The 22,125-nt window shown below is 37.9% G+C and overlaps 1 protein-coding gene across 1 annotated transcript in view; it reads right to left on the bottom strand.

Moving 5' to 3' along the window:
- Positions 1–232: 232 nt before the first annotated feature.
- The window catches only part of EGFL6 (EGF like domain multiple 6), a 45,876-nt gene continuing 23,983 nt past the window's right edge, over positions 233–22,125 (bottom strand). Inside the window, exons 8-12 of the mRNA XM_026062921.1 lie at positions 18,311–18,634; positions 5,204–5,284; positions 3,141–3,227; positions 1,477–1,742; positions 233–328 (exon numbers count right to left, since the gene is read on the bottom strand). Coding sequence (XP_025918706.1) covers positions 233–328; positions 1,477–1,742; positions 3,141–3,227; positions 5,204–5,284; positions 18,311–18,634 — 854 coding nt within the window. The remainder of the gene's footprint in view (positions 329–1,476; positions 1,743–3,140; positions 3,228–5,203; positions 5,285–18,310; positions 18,635–22,125) is intronic.

Below are 22,125 nucleotides of genomic sequence, written 5' to 3'. Positions count from 1 at the left end.
CAAAGCATGTACTAGAATAATTCTTATTAAAAGGTGTACCAATAGGAGTATTCTGCATCTTGCACATGTCAGTTTTTCTGTTTGCATTGCTTCATTAAGTTCAAGGCACTGTTTTTGTTTTTGTTTTGGGTTTGGGTTTTTTTGCTTTTTATCTAGAGAATGACAAAAAATGCACGAATAATAAGGCAAATATTAAAATAGGATTAAAATCAACATACTGAAATCTCCGTTATCAGGTATCTTCGGGGCATAAACCAGAAGCTAGTATAACATTGTCCACTCCAATTTCTCCAGTTTTGCCCTTCCCACGTTCTGATTCAAAAGTAATCTGTCATAAGAAAAGAGGTGTATTATCAGTGAAAATGTAGTTTATCCAACCATTTAGCAACTCTTAATGTTAATTAGCTATAATGCTACATCTGAGGAATGTTGTATCACAATGCAGGAAAGACTTAATGACTTAAATCCTTGCAGTTTTTATAATTTCCTTGTAATACTTGAACTAAACTGATAATCCTCTACACAGATTTACTCTACCAAATGGATTCCTTTAATAGGATTACTTATTGTCATTGTACAAAGAAAATGCAAATTGAGTGAAATCTTATTATATAGCTATATCACAGAATGTGATGTTTGTGCACTCCTTTCCTTGGAGACATTGCAGCTGTCCATTTTTCATCTATTTTGAGGCTTAGTTTTTGGATCCTGTATATACMTTACATTCATTTTTATGACTAGGATGCCTGGGCTTTTAGTTTACACTCTGATTCTTGTTTATGTAAGGGCTCTTGTACATCATTTTAGCAGTGCAAAGAACCTTAAAAAGGGCTTGCATTTCATTTATACTCACAGTAGAACCTTTTACACAGCAGTAAAAACATACATTCACATAAATGAAAACCAGGCCCTAGAATTTCAAGGAGAAACTTGCTGATTGAGCCCTGATTGAGGCAGTTTTCAGATATAAGAGTTTATAGTGTTCCCTGTTGGTTAGCATTTCATGCTCCGTCTAGGTTGATTGACCATCCTTTATTATAAATGATGTCTCTTTTTCTCTAATGGTCTGGTTTTGCGTAGTTTGAGAGTGCTCTGTTGCATGAAACAGGTATCATTTTCATCCTTTCCGGCACAGATTTATGCCTTTTGTTCCATGAGATATTAAGCAGAGATTTTGATTGACTGATTGTGTTAATTTATGATCTGGTGCAGTTTTTACAAAATGATAGGATTACTAGCATCAGTGTCCTGGCCAACTGGGGTAATTCARTTCTGAAAATTCAACCAGATAACTTTTCTGCCTCCTTAAAATTGTGTTGCCGTTTCTCATTTCAGATGAGACTTTCAATTGTCAGTATTTGTCAGTATATAAATGTCAGTAACACTAAGTATTAGGAAATTAAGCTGTTGTTGCGTTGTGTTGTTGTGTGGTTCTGTTGGTTAGGGTAGTTGGCTTATAAATTGTCATATACTTACACTGTTGGTTGTTTCAGCTCCCTGAAATATTTCTATTTTTCCAGTTCTCCACCTTTCATCTTTTCCCTTGCTTTGCTCCCAGACAGGAGCAGTTTTTCTGCTGGCCAGGAACACTCGAAGTTTCCCCACTCTCTCACCAGCAAGCCGATAACTGAAAATCAAGCAGTAGCTGCTCTTTGGTTTGAGGTCAGTAAGGAGAAGTTTTAGACGGCCCATATCCTTCTTGTGCCCCACAAAGGCTGGAACTGCCATGTAGTAACCATCACCTTGTAACAAAAAAAAAGGAAAAGGCGCCTTTAATGGACTTGTGTTATATATTAGCAGATTGAATACAATTTTGCTAAGAAAACAAGGGGAAGCTGTGTTACTTGAATAATTTAAAATCAGACTGGAGAAAAGCAGCAGGGAGTATACTTTACAAGGAATGAGCTTGCACTGTTGGAAGTCAGATCGGTTTACAGAGGAGATGAGTTCATATTTCATTGGCAATTACAGTCATGCTTCCTAATTTTCTGTATCTTTCAAAGGCAAAATCATCTCAATTTTTCAAATACAACAGCCTGAAACATGCTGCTGTGCCTTTGTGGTCAGACTATTTCAAATACCTGAGCTAGCTCAGTAGTGTTAGCTCAAGTCTCTCTCCAGTGCCCTCCATAGTGATGACAAGCTCATGAAGGAGCTGGTAGTTTATTCCCTAAATCCTGCAAGTCCAATCAGATGAGAAAGACACACAGTAGAGCAATGGGATAAAACATCTGGGCCAATACATAAAGTCATAGTCAGCAAATCTAAGTTTGGGGGAATGGCGTAAGGCCTCGGTAAGGTCTTCCTGGAAGTGATGGGATAGAGAAGGGTCTTGGGGGAAAGGAAATATATAGAGCAGGAGAGGAAGGATTAGTGAAGAAAGACTGGGATGAAAAGACTGTGAGGGAACAGATAGACAATATGTACATAAGAACAGGAGCAAGTGGTCTGCAGGATCCACTGGTCCCTACTGCAGCACTTTCCGCAACATTTCCCATGTCACAACGGAAGATACATCCGTTGAAGCAAATTTCTTCAGCCACACCTTTTTAAAAACACCAGCACAGTACTCACATGTTGCACTCATGGCACATTTTGTCAGGTTTCATCAGGCCTGCCATTGTAGCAGTCGGGTGTTGGTGGCTCTTGAATAGGGCCCTCCCTTGGCTCATTCTAAGTAATGACTTAACTACTTTAACTTGCAGAGTTTGACATTTCTGATCAGTTATCACAGTGCTACGTCTAAACCATGTGAATGACTACTACATTGCCACATCCATCTAAAGATGACAGATATGTTGTTAAATGCTCTACCAGTCTTTGAGAGGCTTCACATGTAACTCTAATATGGTTTCTGTTGTTTTATATCTTGCAATTCTTACCATTTTTTTCTAATCCTTTTTCTCATCTTTTGATTCATTTGTGCTGAAATATACTGCCGAGTAGCAATTGCCAAGGATAYTTCAAAGAAACAATCTCCACCCCATCTTCTCTTTCTCCTTCTATGATTATTGCTTTTCTAAAGCTAACCCATTGATAGGAAACCTAATTGCTGTTTCCATTCTTCCCTCCCTCCACCTCTTTTTGGAGGTGCTGAGCCATCAAATTAAACCATAGCTAGAAGACAGATATTTAAATACCACTATCTCGATCAGCAAGATTCCAGTCAAAGTCATCATCAGTATCTTGTTTCCAGTCGCAGACCCCCCGACTGAAGCTGCAGTCAACTGGAAAAAAATTGACAATGGAAACACAGAGATAAGAGCAGCATTATGTAAGTATTGATAAAAATGATTGGCTTTTATTCATCTAGTTATGAATGTGTAGGTCATTCTAAAAGTATCCAGAATCTGAGTTCACATAGTATTGACCTAGATTAAATTTCAAAAAAGCACATTAGAATTGATGAAGTAATTATTTCCTTAACTCAGCAAAATCTATTGTGCCTTTTTACTGCCAGTCTTTTGCCTGTGTATGATTTTATATTTTGTTTTGTACACTGAATACCTGCCAGGTGTAGTTTGAGGTGTCAGTTCTGGAACTCTAACACCATAAATGGTTTGGGATGTGCCAAGTCTAGAGTCTTCCTCTCTCCATGTGTTATACTGCTGTAGCTGTAAACAGCTGAGATGCTCAAGCTCCAGTTCTTTCCATTTAAAGGGAGAGGCAGGCCTCCCATGAGAGGAATCCTTTGCTTCAGCACTCAATACTCATACAACATCAAATGGGGAACAGCCCAAATCAATTGACCTTTAGAGCACACTGCAAAAAACTTGTCATCCAGAGTGCACCACAACCTTTGTAACTCTGCAGATCAAAAGCATTATATGTTAAGAAATAATCACTGTGCACAATAGGGCAGATTAAGAATAATATATCAGCCATCTGAATTTCATTAGAAAGACACAGTCATATTGTTCTTTTAATATATTTTATCATGAGACAGAAAAGTGCAGTATATGGCATTTAGAGAGCGTTACGGTATAAACACTTTGTTTCCAAGACTACAGCTCTCTGGATGGGAAAAAAACACAGTATTTCACACTTACTGTTAGCCAGCATGTTTGTCTATTTTGATTTTTTAAGATGTGTAAGTATTTATGGATCATTTTTGGGTGAAACCCACCTTGTCCTAAAAAGAACCCCAATTACAGTTAATCCCAACATTTCAGCCACTGCTCATTAGCTGGTAAATTCACAGGAGAATGCTGCTGCTCTGTAAATACATTAGCTCAATGCAATCTCTTGTTTCCACCTCTTGAATTCTGCTTTCTAAATGGCTCTCATAATCAGGTCCATACAATCAGCTTCATGATTGTGTCTTACAGCATATTTTTAGCTTCCTGCTCACTTCACCTACCTCAGAAAGGCTGCACAACTTAAAATCAAGTTGTTGCATCACATAACTCTACTACTATGAGAGAGGGTGACAGTGTCCTTTGATTTGCATGTATGATCTGCTTTGACCAGAACTACACTACAATCTGTTATAGTTCCCAGCAGCTAGTGAAGCTTTCTGTTTAAAAATGTGTGAAATAGTGTCCTAGGGCATGGCAGAAATTTAAGTTTTGTACATAAATTGGCTGGTCTTGGACCTCATATGGTCCTCTGACYGATTTTACAATTTTTTAATGTGACAAAGAGAAGAAAATATCATCTTACTCTGATATCCACAGAACATACTAATGAATTGTGGAATATCATGAATTCACAGGAATTTAATTAATATTTAAGATTTAGGATAAATATTTATTTAGTCTTATTCAGAGGAAACTTCTACTGACATCTGATAGAGGACCAGGAGAAAAGCCAAGAGAAAATAAGTGAAGGATGTTTGGCTATGGCTGCGTATATGCAACACTCTTCTAACATGCTTTCATTTTATAGATGACCAAAATGACTTTGTTTTTCATGACTCTGAAATAAATCAAGTGAAATTTAATTGCAAGTCAAGTTTCTGGGTGGGGGAACTTTCTGTACATGGCTTATAAACAGTTAAAAGATATTTTTAAGAGGACACAATATTAGATTCATACACTGGAACTGCCAGAATGGTTTGGGCCAGATACTGTGTCCAAACTGCTAAGAAAACTTTTGTTTTATATTAAAGACTTTAAAACTTGTTCTGAAGCTTAGCTAGTAAAGATTGCCATGAAGACACAAATAAAATAAATGTAGACTGTAGAGAATAAAAATAATCTACCTTCTTGCTCTGGTGTTGATAGTGGAACTTTCTTCTGTGCCAGAAGAGGACCAAAGACAGCTGCTTCTTTAACCTTGGGAACTAAGAAAAAAACTAGTGAAGTGCCAAATCATAACAGGAGCAGAAAATGGAACTTTATTCCTCTGTACCAGTTGCCATCATTATTTAAACAACACAATRTATGTGTTTTCCACCACCAAACTCACATCTCTACCTCCAGTTAGATACTAACTCTGAACTTTAAAACTCTGTTAAAATTACTATTTTCCACATCAGTRTGTATTTTAATCTGCAGGCAATGGAGTTGTGAGATCCACAAGGTCAGAAAACTTTGAATATGATCTTTCTTTGGCATGGTGATCTGCTTTCTTGCTACAAAATTTCAACTAATGATTGAAGCATATGAACTCTATGCAAAGATAATAACACAGTGGCTTGACAGCACTTTGTGAACAGCCACCACAAAAAAATGGATCATGTCAGAGACTTTATAAAAGCCGTAAACTTTGGGGGATCAGAGGCCCTTCAGTGCAGAGGTCTGTGTTCACATCAGTGGTATCTGTGATGCTGTAATAGAAGTTCTGGGAAATGTTTTTTTCTGAAGCCTTACCAGTCTCCTAAGGCACATGTTCTCCTGTAAACCTGATTAGCTCTGCTGTCTGCTGGAATGGAAAGGTGTAGTGATTGCCCTGACTCCTCCTTGCCCTCCTTGCAGCAGTACATAAGCACAGCCTGATGTCTTGATAGTCTGAGCTGGTGATAAGCTGTGAACAATTTCTTTTGTAAAAACAGGTTGACTTGCCTTATACCAAACTGGAAGAGCCGGTACAGAAGTATAGTCCATGTTAGCTGCATTCTCTAAGATATTGGCTAATACGAAGTAGTTACTCAAGAAGTGATATTTTTCAGCAGCAGCCTGAGAGACCAAGGCAAAACCTCTTCTGTTTAACGAGCTACAAAGGTATAGGAATCTTGTAGGAAACCTGTATATATTTCTTATATATATTCTTCTTGTATATATGTTGTATATATTTCTTATAGGAAACCCATATATTCAGTTGACTGTCAGCTTGGGACCTCAGTATTTTTAAAGTTCTGTGATTAAGCTCCTTCTTTTGCACTATTTGAAGTGATAAATAGAGATTTAGTGTTACTCACTAAAAAAATAGCCTCAACTTCTCTGTGTGGAGCCTGTGTAACTACCTAATCACATATGAGATGATCAAAAAACCCGCTTTTACTGGCAGAGGATTCTGTTCTTTGCAAATACATATGCATATGATACATACAAACATACATATGAAGAAAAGCTTAAATGCCCTGTTTTGCAGGGGCGAGGGGATCCTTTGAATTACTGCTTACAAAAGGTGTTAGTGGAAAACCTGATAGACTTTTGAGCCGTGCCACATGGTCAGCATGACTAAGAAAAACTCAAGCTTCCTCAAATGCCAGATGATAGGAGCTATGAAAATGGAAATTACTTTTCCCTACTCAGCATTTTATCATTCATGCTATTAGAAGTTGCAAAGGCCAAATATTTTAAAACTCATTACTTTCACATGCATGCACATTCGTTCAGAGAGCAGTTTGTTTCAGTGAGTTCCTCTTAGCGAGGGCTTTTCACTGAAATTCTCCGGCATGTTCTTAGTCATAAGCATGTACTCAATTTTAAGAATGTGCTTACAACCCACTGCAGCCCAGAGCCTCCTAGTACCATAAAGACTATGCCATCTTCTTACCCTTTCTTTTCCTGCAAAATTGTCAAAAATTGTTCTGTGTGTACACCATAGAACACACACACCAACAAAGAGGCCCTGAAGGCACAGAGGTGCTGAGCAGAAAAAGGAGACTCCGGCAATGTTAAAAACTTTCTGATGGATTGCTAGGAGCTTGTCTTCTCATGTTGCCCTTGCAGCGTTCCCCTCACCCAGACCATTGCTTAAACCACCTGGATAATATTCTTACTTAAGGCAAGGATTAATATATCTCTCTCCATATTAATATATGTCTATATATACACACTTAGAAACAAGATGAGAGATTAGGTGTTAAGTTCACTGTCATACCRTATACTTGGCCCTGTATTTAGTGAAAGAGGCTCAGGCTGTGAAAACTCTTGTCAAAATGAAGAAAGCTATTAAAATATGAAAAGTTCTGGAAAGAGTAGAGCAATTTAATGCAAGACAACAGCTGCCGGAATGATTTATTTACCGAGTTATTGAATYACACTTGAATTCACTTGAGAGATATACATGCAGGTGTAGCTGTGTGCTACAAATGCTTCAAGTGAAGAACTGTCATGCACAGAAAAAAAAAAAAGAGGAAAACTTTGTATCCTTATCTGTTTTTGTTTTCAGTGTCAGGCATTATACTCAGGTTCTCCACCTACTGGAAGATGTCACCAGTGTGTTATGAGAAACTGTAAGCTTTAGAGGTACAGAAGTATGTAAAAGAGAGATAAAAAGCTCCATGTTGTCTCTAATACAAGCATGATTTAGATAACTGCAATTATGTGAGAATCGTTTCTTCCCTACAGAATAGATTGTATTGTCTGCAGCAAAAAGGTCAATGTTATGCTCTTCAYGAGTTCAAAAATGCATGCATTGGGTGAGACCGGTGTATCCAATCTGGGCATCCAATTCAGATGCAAATATACATACATTTTAAGTGCCTCAATCCTATCCTCCTAAAGAGCCTAAGTTCTTTATAATCAATGAAGAGAGAACGAGTATCTCAGAAACACTGAGAAGGCAGTCTAGTGCAGCACAGGTAGGTGTTGCCTGCCTTGACTGAATTTGGCATGTCAACTTCTTACAGAGTCTACTACCCACTTTAGTCAGACCAGGTGCACATCTTTCTCAATGGACTGCCTAGGACTAATAAATTGGACCAAGTGCCAGAATTCATATTCACTCTGAACCTAAACACCTGCTGGTCTTCTGAAGACAGTCAGCTACTGTCTCTTTTATAAAGAACTCTTGCCTCTGAATGGGGACACCAGCATCCTAGAGGAGAAAGAGTAATGACAGCAGATGTAAATGGACTCCCATCTGTCTGGGATAAAAATAAAGGTTTTCAAGAAGGCCCACTTCTTGGAATGTGCCTACATTTTAGATTGGACCATCATTGGACATAACCAGAATCCAAAGTTCACCCCCTCCTAAGTACTAGGCAGGAATCAGGCTTCCTCTTGTCAGCTCTTCAGCTATCCAATGATGCTTGCAGAAATGCACACCTTCCTGAAGAGACCTGGTCTCATAATCCATAAAAACATATTCTCACCAACAAAAGCTCACAAAGTCCCAGTTTATGCACACCAGATTCTATCCATTCTTTCTGTACTGCCAATATCCACCCATCTATGTATCAGCAGCACTAGCTATTATATAATCTCCAGTTATATACAAAACCCTTTGTATCTAGTGCCACACATTCTTAAATGTTGATGTCATCATGACACTCTCCTGATATAAGATGGCTTTATCTTATGAACAGGAATTAGTGGCAGAGAGAAATAAGGCCCATATCTTCAGAAGTACTTAGGTAACTAACTTCTACCAATTTCCATAGKATTTGTATCTCTGAATGTCTGTGAGTAGCTGGGCATAAGTAAATTGGYGACATTCTGCTCCCAAGAACAGTCAGAATTGTTACTCTATTAGGTTCTTGCATCTGCAAGAAATTCAGTGCTGTTACCTGTGACACATATCTGAGTAGTGCCCCTGTTATCAGGATGAGAATCTCTCTGAGCCATGTTAGGTCCAAGTTGTTATTTGTATTATATATCAGGATCTGCACTAAGGAGAGCAACTGTCTGCAAAATAGAACAGCGTCAGCCAGCTCTATCTGTTTGAAACTATCCTGAGAAACTTGTAAGAAATAGTTGAACTCATAAAACAACTCTGAAACTACTGAAGACAACTGCAATCATGGAAACATCTCTTTGCAATAGTTTCAGAAAATGAGAAAGTAGTACTGAAAGGAAGGATGAAGACATTCTCCTAGTATAAACATGCCTACAAGAGTACCATGAAGTGGATTTAGAAACTGAATATGCAGTTAAAAGGAGTTCAGAAATCCACTTGAAAAATGATAGGCYTCCAGGGAGAGTGGCACATAATAAAATAGATGAGGTTTGAGAGCCATCTCCTAACTGTTCGCTGAGTCAGGGGAACTTTAGGTAGCTAAGTAAGGAAAGGTGACAGGCTGACACTAAGTGATACAGCAAAAGAGCTAGTTCACTTCAAGCACATCCTTCTGTCCAATGCACAGCAGGGCCTCCTAGAAGTGCAGGCAGACACTAGTTCACTCTGTTTGTGAAGCAGGTTTGTTAGTCAGACATGGGGCAATGAGATGACAAAAGCAATAAGTCTTCAGAACTGCATCTGGAAATGCTTGGACTAAGTTGTAATATTGAAAGACACAAAGTAAAAAAAAACAAACTCCCAAACCAACAACCAGAAGCTCAACAGAATAGCTCTGTGGAGCAGTGCTTTATGGCAYGCTCTTCAGAAACAGTGCAAAAGCACAGGCAACTAACTGTGGCACTAAATGAGCTTACCGAAAACACTTGATGGATTTTCCTTTATATGCACTTAAAGTTTCACCTCTTTGCTTTGCAAACTACTGTATATAAAATGACTTATACTGCATTTTATACTTATGGAAATGACATTTTTTCTGAAAAATATGGTTTGGTTTATAGCTTGAAAGTAATTTTCTATTTGTCTGCAGTAATGCATGTGCTATCCTTAAAGTTTTAATCTCTTTTTTTTTCCTGTTAGTGAGACTATATCTCTCGTAAATCATCTGCAGCATCACGGTGACCGCTTGCTGAGGCAGCCATAGTAGAAAAACAGATATATAGCAGAATATAAGCAGCCATATATTTAAGGGAACTAGTTATAGGGAATGTGGCATATTTTTCTTTTTGTTTCTTGTTATGGCTGTTTGATTTTGCAGTTCCCTGGACAATGCACAAGCCTATTTTTTAGCCAGCTGTAAAAACTGCCTAGGCAGTTTAGCTGGTCTAAATGTAAAAATAACACACAAAGTCTGTGAAAAGTAACTCACTGTTAGTAATTCTAACACATACAATTTTAAAGTGTCTAAAACTGCAGCATGGAGGAACTCTCACAAAGATGGTACTTACTGCCTTCCTGACACTACTCTCTGATGATTAAAGCTCCTAAGAAACCCAGAAAAACAGAGTGAGTGCTGTTTATATTTTAAAGAGTTTTCCCTAAAAAGCATTCCAGCAGTAAAAAATCAAGCAGAATATAAAAGGTAGTAAAATGAGGACTAGCTTCCTATATATATAAAGCAGTCAAGAGTTGCATATATAGTATATCACTATGTCAAAATGAAAGGAATACCGTCCATCTCTGCTGCCACATCCTCTTCTGAAAGAATTACAGTTGCCAGCTGTCTGACTTCTTTTATGAGCCTTTCATCTACAGTTGTGGACTATTTGAGCATTATTTGCTCATGTGTTGGTCATGCATTATCAGAAAAAATAAGATTAAGAGCAAAGATCCTGATTAACTGAGAGACTTCTCTTGCTCAGAATTAACAGCCTAGAATCCATAAGGGAAGCTATCTACCTTTAATATTGCCAAATAAACCAGGAAACCAAAGCCTCCTTATCGTTCTTGGTGCTACCAAATGAAGGAGTTCTGTAATTAACGTGGTCAGCTAGATTACATTCCTGTAGTATTTTAATCGCAACATAAGTTCCATAAACTGATACAGAAAGTACAGAATATGAAATTTAGTCGTTGTTGGCAATTTACCCCCCCCCCCCAAAAAAAAATGTTAGAGCAACTTTGTTTACACTAAAAGTCAAGCATTGAAAAGCTGGAAAATGACAGAAGTCAGGTTGTGCAATATCCATTCACTTCTAGCTTGAGCATAGGATAGGTGGAGTCATTGCTTACATAATCAAGCACTTTGGTGCACCCATCCTTGTCTTCTTCAGTATATAGAATGGACAATTCTCATGGAGTTAGCAGCTTTTCAGTGTTTTGTTTTATTCTCATTATTTTGTATATAGGTGCTTGTGCTCTTTACTGTGCACAACTAAAATCCTGCGCTGAAGGCAAAAACTTGTACAGCCCACATCACAGACCTTTGTGTTGTATTTTTTAAAAAACTGAGTAGTAAAGTTGTCACGAAGGTCCTGTATTTTGACACTTGGCCTATCTTAATAATTCCAATCCCCATATAATTTTTTTTCCTACAGTATTTCTCCACTGCTCCCTTTATATTTCTTACAAAGCCATAAAATAGTGCATCAACTTTAGGATACTAACTAGGATCTCTGAAAAGTGTGGCCTGTCTATTTTCATAATTAACCCCTCTTCCTGGAAGACAGATGCAATGGGAATATTCAGACAGATTATATAAAGGAACTTAGGTGGTTTTGTAAAGGAATCACTGATGAATAAACAGTAGCAGAGGAGGAAATAACATTCTGAATGGACTTTCAAAGATGAAATGGCTTAAGTGTATGTAGATGGATACTCAAAAAGTTTCATTCCCTGCAACTAAAGATTTGTATTTGTTGACTGACAAGCATAGTCAGGTCTTCCTGTGGTATCTTGGCTAAGTTTCTCCAAAGCATTTATGTTGTTTCGAAATTAAGAGTCACTTTCGAAAGTGCCATTTTCTTGGATTTTAACGGTTTTTTAGTCATCTGATTCCCTGAAAAGTGGATCTCTAGGCATTTAGTAGATATCAAAGAGTACATTTGCAATTACGAAGTTAAGACCTTCCCTCTGTTCATGATTGCCCCCATGCCTCATGCATGGTAACTAATGTTCCTACCTTTGTTTACTGCAAACTGTAACAAGTTCATTTCAACCAGCAAGGGACACAGTTTAAGATAACCTCTTTTAATTTGCATTCAGACTGAAGAGGCGTGTTACTGTGTCTAAACCAAAGATGTAGAAATGGCTGGCTGAAGACCTGTAATGAACAATCCAGGGTAGAAATTTCTTAAACTGGCACATCTGTTTCACAAGCAAATGCTGAAYTAACTTTCACTGATGCTTAGGCTCAAATGAAAAAGTTACTCTTCACCTATAAGAGCTATCTATCTCCCATGATTTTTAAAATGTTATTTTAGACAGGTTACATCTTGAGTGCTGCTTGACACATTACGTAGGCAAACATCCTGATCTTTATTTATACATGTACATATATAAGTATGAATCTGACTAGAATATCACTTCAAAATTTGTCCATAATGTACGGTACTACTGTTTTTCCATTGTAACTACAAACGAACTTTGGCCTCTGTCTGTGTATTTTGTATAGTGAGGAAACCCTTATATAGAATACAAACTGGGATTTAACCTGCAGCAAAAATATAAGCAGATAATGATCAAAAATATACATTTAAATAGGAGCAAAAGTTAGACCTATAATACCTACAGTTATTTTAGAATCAGGAGATGTTCAGTCCTGCTTGCACTAAAATAAACTGGAGCCTTGCTCCTGAAGCAGAAGTAAGAATTAGAAGAATAAATAAGACTGCAGCCCATTAAGACGTTTGAGCATGTGCCTAAGCAGCCCCTCAAAACGCTTGAAGCATACATAAGAATTTTGCTGCCTTGAGTACTGTTCAAGAATGGCGTACTACAGTATTTTAATTATGAGTCTTAAATATCTATTTTTTAGGTGTTTATATAATTAAAAGTTCATGGTTACAAGTTATAAACAGAAGATTTTTTTTCCAAAAACATTATGCATTGGCTTTACTTCTTTCACTGAAGCTTCATTGGTAAGATTCTCTCTAGCCTAAGTATGAGCAGAGTTGAGTCAATGCTCAGTGCCTGCCATGATCTCTGCTTTCTTGTCCAGTCCAAATATATTCATTCTACAAATCACTGTGTTTACTGGGAAGGAGTAGAGCTCACTTCATATCTTTATGGCAACTGAGAAATGATCAGATTAGTGCAATGTGCAGCAAATTCAGGCTGCAACAGAAGATTTCCACCCCAGAATTGTACAAGTATGAGTTGTGATTTTATAATCAAAGAAGAACAAGAGTATGAATGTGTACTGACTATACTAGGCATGGAATTTATTTAACCAAATGTAGACATCTGTATCTAAAGTCACCCTAGTCAGCCTAGCTTTTCTAATCAAGAGAAAATTTTGATTCATCTCATTCTCAAGTATATATTTGAAATAGGTCAGACTAAATCACCAYGAGTGTCTGTTTCTCTCCATTGACTCTAAAAGGAGCTTAAGTGACTATCTTGGATGTCTACATATTATCTAAATTTAGAATCTTACTCCTGGAGTTTCTTAAAGGTTGCTATTGTATGGTGTCTCTCCCATGAAGCCCATAGCAGTATCTGGCTAATTTTTGGCATTATAAGAGTATACTTTTCAGAAAGTTTCTCCTGTGTTGACATATAAAATCCTTAAGCTATATGTATATGTGTGGAAGAAAAAAAAGGTTGTGTAAATCTACCAGCTGTAAATTTAAGCTACTCACAAACGCGAAAGGATCATTCAATAACATTAAAAATAAAAGTGATTTTAAAGCCCGAAGTTCAAGCAAATTAAAATGCTTGAATCAAGACTGGATTTTATTATAACAACAAGGATCAAGTATGTCATATGGAAATTTAAAAGGAAATAAAATTAATATAGGCAACCTATCCTGAAAGAAAAATGGCACAATGCCTGAAGTCTTATACATAGTAGGGATCAAACCAGAAAGCCGTAAATAATACAAAGCTTACATACGCAATAAAATTCCATCTTGGGCTTTATTACCTAGTAGTATCCCTGTATASAGAAGCACACCAATCTCCTGCCAGTATCCCCTAGCAAAATAAAATCTCTCTGAAATGTTCAGTATATAAATCCCATACATTATTAATAAAAAATTCCAGCCAACTGTGACTGGAACAAAGAGAAAATAGACAAAAATACAGATAAAACACAGTGCTTTAATATTTTCAAAGAAATAATAGTCACATTTGCTGCTCTCAGGTGTGGAGGCAATTTTGTATAGATCTGTAACCATAAATAGTCTCTGCCTACCCAGACATATGGTATTAAAATGGTGTGGTTTGGCTGAGAAAGTTCTTGAAAATGGATCTCCATAAACATCATGACAAAAATATTATTTTGACCTGGACTTCCATATGGACAAACGATTTTCCCTGCGTACCCTCACTCAAACTGAAATGTTGGAAACAAATCCATTCCAAATAGTGYGGCAGAGAATATTTCAACAGAAAGGGTACGTGATCTATCTTTGGCAATTGCATCAGGTCACATAACCCAGTACAGGGGAGCATGTATCCCATATGTCACTAGGCACAGAGAGCAGAGCCCTCTGTCCTTTTAACCAAAAAAATGGTGATCATACCCAGAGTGTACTATTTCTGGTACTTTCCAAGCAGGTTACAGAAGAAGCCTGTTTAGATGTCTGAGCTACTTTCCTCAGTCCATCAAGACATCCATCACAGAAAGGCAGAAAGGGCTAGGAGAATTGACTTGAATGATTTTTTTTTCCAACAGGCTGCCTTGCCTAACAATTGAGCAAGCAGAAAAACCCACAGACCTTTATGGCACCAAATTTGGGGGAAAAAATCTATTTTTTAATTGAATAACACTAATAGTATTAGTTACTAATATTTAATTACTTAGCTATTAGTAACTATTAATACTACTTAGTTATACTATGCCCCTAAAATACTAGCCCAACAATATTCTTGCAGCTCTGTTTGGAACAAAAAAGTCTTGACTTTACACAAATCAGAACAATGGGAAAGCACACTCTTGTTGAGGGTAGATATTCCTTCAGGTTCCACTAGCGTTTTACAATTAATCAGTCAATCTTTTTGAATCCTTCCCAGTGTAACCATGTTTAGTTGAATATATTTGGTACTACCAGTGCAAGTCAATTCATATCACTGTCTTTGCATGCAGATGCTCCCCATCAATTTGCCTTCAGGAAGAAGCTTGAATACATAAGAACATACTCTTAAGAAAAGTCACCACATATATTGCAACTGCCTTCTGTTTACTTTCTCCATACTTCCTGCAAAATTATGGTCGGCTTTATATTAGTTAACATGACCGGGCTGAGTTGTGTTTGTGTTTAGGATAGTATTTTAGTGGAAACGTGTGTGAAACAGAATTTTCTAATAGTAAAGCATGGCCATCAGAAAAACTGGATTTTATTGTTTCTTGTGAGAGAACGAAGGCAAGCCTCCTAATACTTTTGTCTGAGACTCCCAAATGTATTTGTCAGGATCAACATGGTAAAGCCAAACCTTGAGGGTAGCTTGCCATGCAATGGAAACTTCAACTACAATTTCGCTTCAGCTCCTGCCCCTGCTACTTTTTCTTAGGTAAATGATTAACGAAGAGATCCTTAGAAGCTGGATGGAAAGCTGCCTGAGTTTGACAGGAGTGAAAGGCTGAGCAAAGAGGCACTGGCTTAGGTGATAAATATGGTGTGACTGGCCAGAGTGGTAGTGGCTTCTGGTGCACAGGAATCTCAACTTTGGASTCCCAGCACCATTAGGTAGAAACTTTGCACAAAAAGCAGAGATTGTTAGACTATAGCCTTGAGGTTAGGACATTCACTGGAGAAGGTGAGGTKGACTGAAGTCTCTCTGTACAGATTTTGAATATGAAGGTCTCCTGCATGCCAGATGAACTTCCTAATTTTTCAGATGGAACCACRAACATAGTTCCTTCAGCTGTTTTTTGTTTGTTTGTTTTTCTCTCTTTTTTTCCTGAGTATCTTGCTGTTCTCTGTTTGGTGTTGGTCTTTATGCATTCAATCGCCTCCTACCTTGGACAGTCATAAAGTCTGAGGAGGGCTCTGAGTCTAATCAGGTCCTAATGTGAGAGAAAGAGCTCTATCTATCATTCCCTCACTTGCTTTGTTAATCCCACCCCGGGCATTTCTTCTGGTGCAAGGGCGGGCTTGAAGCAGCAAGTCAGTTCTGAGTATTTTCAGCATTTGGTCTGGTTAAAAGCTGACAGGCAGAAACATATTTTTGCATATGCCTAGGTGGTAGCTGTTTTGGTACTTTGGAAATGTTACTGATTCCCGAATCGTGAGCTTGTGTGTTTACAGYACCAGAGAGGCATCTAAGTGTCTTTCAGGATGCTGGTCTAGGCACACTGGATACCACTACCTTCTRAACTATTTTGAAATGCCAGGTTGAAAGCATAGAACAAATTATAGAATCATGTAGGTTGGAAGGGACACCTGGAGATCACCTAGTCTGACCTTCCAATCAGGAGGTTGCACAGAGCCCTGCTTGGTCAAATTTTGAATATCTCTGAGGATGGATATTTCACAACCACTCTGGACACCTGTACCAATTTTTGACCACCTTCACAGTAAAATTATTTTCTCCTTATATCTAATCAGAATTTCCTTTGTTCCAACTTGTATCCATTGCTTCTTGTCGTATCTCTGTGTACTTTTGAGAAGAGACTGGCTGCAGCTTCTCTATAATTTCCCATTAGAAAGCTGAAGACGGCTCTAAGATCTCCCCTTAGCTTTCTCCTCTTATGGCTGAACAAACCAGTTATCTCAGCCTTTCCTCATATGTCACATGCTCCAGCCCCCTGACCTTGGTGAATCATTGCTGGACTCACACCAGTATGTCAATGTCTTTCTAGTAATGGGGAGCCCAAACTGGACACAATGCTCCAGATGTGATTTCACAAGTGCCAAATAGAAGGGAAGAATCAGTTCTCTTTACCTGCTGGCCACCATCCTGCTAATGCAGCCCAGGATGCGGTTGGCCTTCCTGTCTGCAAGAGCACACTGTTGGCTCGTGCTCAACTTGTTATCTAGAAGATCACTGTGTCTTTTTCTGCAAAGTTGCTTTCTAGCCAGTTGTCCCAAGCCAGTACTGTTGCATGAGGTTTTTCTATCCTTTTGCAGTTGCTTTTGTTGAACTTCATGAGGTTCCTCTCAGCCAATTTCTACAGCCTGTCCAGGTCCTTCTTAATAGCAGACCTGCCCTCTAGAGTATAGATCACTCTCCCCAGTTTGATATTGTCAGCAAAACTGTAATATGCCACAGGCACTTACTGCTGTTAATATTTGCATGAAGGGAGGAGGCTTGTGAACAAACTCCTGACTGCAGACTATCAGCTCTCTAGCATAATTCTGTGCAGCAATATTAGGCTATATCCACAGTCTGAACTGAAACAAATACCAAATGGCCAAATACCACGGAACATCAAAAGAAAGCAATTTTAGGAGAAGAGTGCCATAGGCAAGGAAGCTTGTATTCTCAAATGTATTTAGGTGAATAACCACATTTATTCTTGGCTTTCTTACAGCAGCAATATAACAGACCTTTTGTTCTGGCAGCCTTTAAAATGACCTTTCCTTTAAAAAAAAAAAAAAGCKCATGTGTCTTTTTGAATCAAACAGCAACAATTCAAATGCTAATTTAAAATTCATTTATTCATTAATATTGTTATGAAACATGGTGCATAATTTTTATCACCATGGGATAGTCTTTATTATTTTCCTATACTTTGGGAAAGAGAAAGTATCATGGATAAACTATTAGCAGAGTGTATTTTTCACATTATCTGTGTTTTAGCCACCTCCTTGAAGAATGTTTGACTGAGCCAGATGTATTAAAATATAATTAAAATATTATTTGAAAGGCAAGGACACCGAAGTCTATGTTTTTCCTCTGAACAGTACGCACTAATTAGGAATGATAAATATGCTTTTCACGACTCAAAACTAATTTCTGTCTTACTCTTAAGAAAACAGCAAAACAGCCTGTTTCCTTGGGGCTTCTGTGAAGAAAATGGGGAAAAGCTACATACTATGTCTACACTGCCCTGAAAGAACAGCCTCCAGAGCAGCTGTCAGGACGGCATACTCCATCTCTGTTCACATGACTACAGACAGATGCCCCTAAAAGGCAGATTCTGTAGCTTTAATCTCAGTGGTAGGTATGTTAAGTTTCTTTTCCTTTTTTACAAGAAAATTCTGATAAGATGGCTATAGTGTTTAGTGACTATTTTGTTAGTGTGTATATATAGATTTACAATAAAACCCCTATAAAAAGTGATGAAGAAACTTACAAAAGACATCTCCTCTAAGGCTTTGCTCGTGGTCAATCTGATTCTTAAAATCTTCCTTCTCCTCCTCTTCTGTCTCCTCTGTCTCCTCCTCTTTAGTAACTTCAGTCTCTTCCTCAGCATAGCTCCCACCAAGATAAATACCACCTTCATAGTCAAATGACTGCAAGTGGGTCTTAGAAGCTGGTGTCAYGGCTGGTTCTGGGATCACATTCTTGATTGCTTCATGTTTTTTCACGCTATTTTTATGCGCAAGAAGTTTCTTAATTGTGTCCTTAACTGCTCCAGGGATTCTTGGAATTTCCTTCACTGACTTCTCAGGGATAACTAGAATCAACAAGAAAATRTTAAATATTCATCTAAAGAATCATTCAGTAATCATAACATTTATAAACAGCACTATACAGTCCTTTAGAATCTCCAGAGACCTATTCAACCAAATTATCTACTGTTAGATGTAAGTTCAGCTCTGCACAGAACTGAATCTACATGCAGTAGCTATGCGCTTAGCTATGTCGTATATATAACCTTGTGTTGTAGTAAAAAGGCAAAAGCAATCCTCTGTAATAACCTGAACTGGCCTCCTGTGTAACACAGGTCAGACAGCCCTTTATATTAATTATATTTTACACTTGAGCTTGAAAAAGTTTTTTAGCCTTTTTCAGTCTGTGGGCTACTAGAAGTTGTCCACAGAGGTGTGATTCCCCACATAACAAATGTCAGCAGTGAGCATTTTTCCTAACTATCTTCTGTAAACTCCTCTGATCTAACATTCCTTGTACCACACGCTGAAAGCCACTGAATTTTGTCAGATTTTTAGTATTTTATGATTCCTCTTGGCTACAAAATTCTAAAAGGATAACCAGCTTTTTAGTATCTTGCAACTTTTGATCCTGCTCAGAAACACAGAAACTGCCAGAACAGAAAAACTTAAGAGTGTAAAAGTCAACCAAGATTGTTCAAATCTATAAAACAAAAGAAATAAAATTAAATTTGGGGCTTTTCCTCACCCTTGGTCCTTAATAAAGTGAAGCTAAATATCTTCTATATCCAAGCATAAAACTTCAAAACATCATTGGTAAGATTCCTAGATGACATTTTTACATTTACATAGCAGCCCTGATTTTCACATCATGCTTTCCTTGTCAACATATTGAGGCCCAAGACATAAGCCTTCTATTTCTTTTAAATTCCATTATTCTCTTTTCACTATCATTAAACTATGGTGGGAGGCTGGAATGAGCAACGTTTTTCATACACAGGGCACCAGAATTGCTTTTACACCAATTAGGGTACCCAGTAACAGCACAAAGAGCGTCTAGAGAAAGGATGCTGGTCAGCTGTTCTACGTGAAGACAGGAAAATAATCAGTTTACATGACATGAGGAGAGACTTCTGTTAGGTATCATGAAAAATTTTGTCGTTATAGGATAGTAAAACACAGGAGCAAGCCACTTAGACTCTTTGAAATACATCACTGTAAGTTTTTAAAAACTGTTAGATTAACATCTGTCATGAATAGGCTGGATTAGATATGCTTCAGAGAAAAAAAAATAGACTAGCTGATATCATTTAGTCCCTTTCAGATGTACTTCTCTATTATCCAACAAAGAACGCTGGCCGTTTCTGCTTATGGCCAAGTCATAACTGAGGGTTAAACCTGGGCCTACTTTTGATCAGCTCATTCAAAATGGGTGTATAGTACAAAGCAAACTGAAAGAAGAAACCATGGAGGTACTGCAGCTGCTTCTTCTTATATCTGACCAAAAATTGAGGAATACCACTGTCCCAAAACAAGGTCTGGCAGTGTTTGTGTGACAAATATGCAAGTTTTAGGGAAGACTTCACGTGTGACCAGTTCTGGTTTACAAGATGATCTCTTTCCATCACAAAGTTTCCACTAGAGTTAATAAAGTCCCTATCTGCCATAACACCAGAGCTATTGAGGAAGACAGTGTCCTTGGGGTTGAGAGTCTATGCAGAAGACTATGAGGCTTTGAAATCAACTCAGGATTTCTTGACTGCTATGGCAGACAAGTCAATACAGTGTGTTTCTTTTCATATAAATAAGGAGGAGCAGAAGAAAAAGAAATCAGTTAATACCAGCTAATAAAATAGAAATGTAATCCAAGAAGAAGAGGGGAAAGTTCCCTGCATTTTATTTGCTCTTGGATAACATAATCGTATCAGTGTAAATTAGTCACATTTTATTTAAGACAAATGCAACTACATTTTCTATTCAGTATCCCAGGAACAAAACCAGACTCTCTTGGTTTGCTTACTGGGGCATTCAGATTTTCTGAGGTTGAAGTTGCAGGTATAAAGTAAATGGGTGTTAATAATAATAATAATAATAATAAAATCAAAATTGAAGATTTTTTCTTTTCCTTTGGATAAAACTTGTGCCTAGCTTGCCACATGCCTGCAAATAAACTCTTCACTAATACTCCACTAAGCAAGCCTTTCTTCTGGATGATATTATGAAGGATGTACTGTATAATTTAGCTGCTGTGGTTCTCTGAGCCTAAACTCAAATGCAGCAATAAAAACTAATAAGAAAACTTCATTCCAAACAAATTTCTTCTTGACAATCAGTAACATGAAATGCCAGGCTTTTAATAAAGAGGCTATGGAGGTTTTCAAGCCACGACTGATCGCCTAGCAAACCAGAACATCTGCTTTTAGTTTCTGCTTCAAAGTCTTCCTAGTGAAATAAAAAATTCTTACAGCTCAACATAACAACCTTTCTGGTGTCAGAAAACCAATCTCCTTGTATGTGCAAAACCAAGCAGTGTAGAAAATCAGCTGACAGGAGTGACAAAAATACGTGGATGAAAGTGTACAGTCTGCATCTGCCTGCAGACTTCAGTTTGCTGCTGCAATATGAAAATCTGAACGTTAGTTTTCTGTCAAGGACAAAGAGGGATGAGGCATCAGGCAAATTTTAGGAGATATCACCAGTATCCTTCTAATCTGGATCCAATTTTGGAGTAGCCTGAGGTGTGAATTTAAGGCTTTTTATCYATAAATTGCAGTAGGAATTGTTCACTCTGTAGGACAGACCACCTTGAACTCAGTCTGTTCTGTAGCTCAACTTCTCTGACAGTCTGGGATGCTACGACTGAGATGGTGATTTTTCAGGACCCTTTCCCCCAGTACATACAGGTGTTGCTCACAAACATTCATGCATTTATCCATCCATATGATTGCATAAACAATTTTAGAAAATTAAATAAAGTCCATTTCATTGCAGCCCTTCTTTACACACCTATCTGGAAGCATGTAGATTGAGGCCTCCTGTTCTTACAGAGTTTGTATTTACAACCCTCATATGAAAATGTCTCAGCTATCAAAGGCACTTTAATTCTTTGATTCAGGGAGAACTATAGCAAAAGATGGATAAACAAAGGCAAGTGGTGGCCAAGGACTAAAAGAAAATCTTTCCTGTCATCAGTTTCAGTGCAGGATTACCAGACCACAAAAATGGCTTGGTATAGGATGTCTAATGCCTGAGTTGTTAAAGTTGAGTTCAAAAAAAGTATATAGAGAACAGATGCCAACCTCATCTCTGTGCTGTATTGTGTAAAGGGGAATACTCTGAGGATGACACAGAAGAGGGACAGCCAGTATTCTGTTTTCCTCCCATGTGCCATACGACCACAGCTTGCGCTGGCTGGGGTTCTAAACTTAAGAGGACTGCAATAGGAGATAGCTTACTCTGCACTCTAACAGGCACCGCATTGCTTCCACCTTGACACCTAGCAATATATTTAAAAAACTGATAAGAGACAAACCTAGGAGCCTGGTTTACAAAATAC

Source organism: Apteryx rowi, unplaced genomic scaffold (genome assembly GCF_003343035.1).
Source record: "Apteryx rowi isolate R43461 unplaced genomic scaffold, aptRow1 scaffold_196, whole genome shotgun sequence".
NCBI classification, from domain to species: Eukaryota; Metazoa; Chordata; class Aves; order Apterygiformes; family Apterygidae; genus Apteryx; species Apteryx rowi.
Note: the sequence above shows the minus strand (reverse complement) of the source record. Positions and strands in the feature narration are given on the sequence as shown.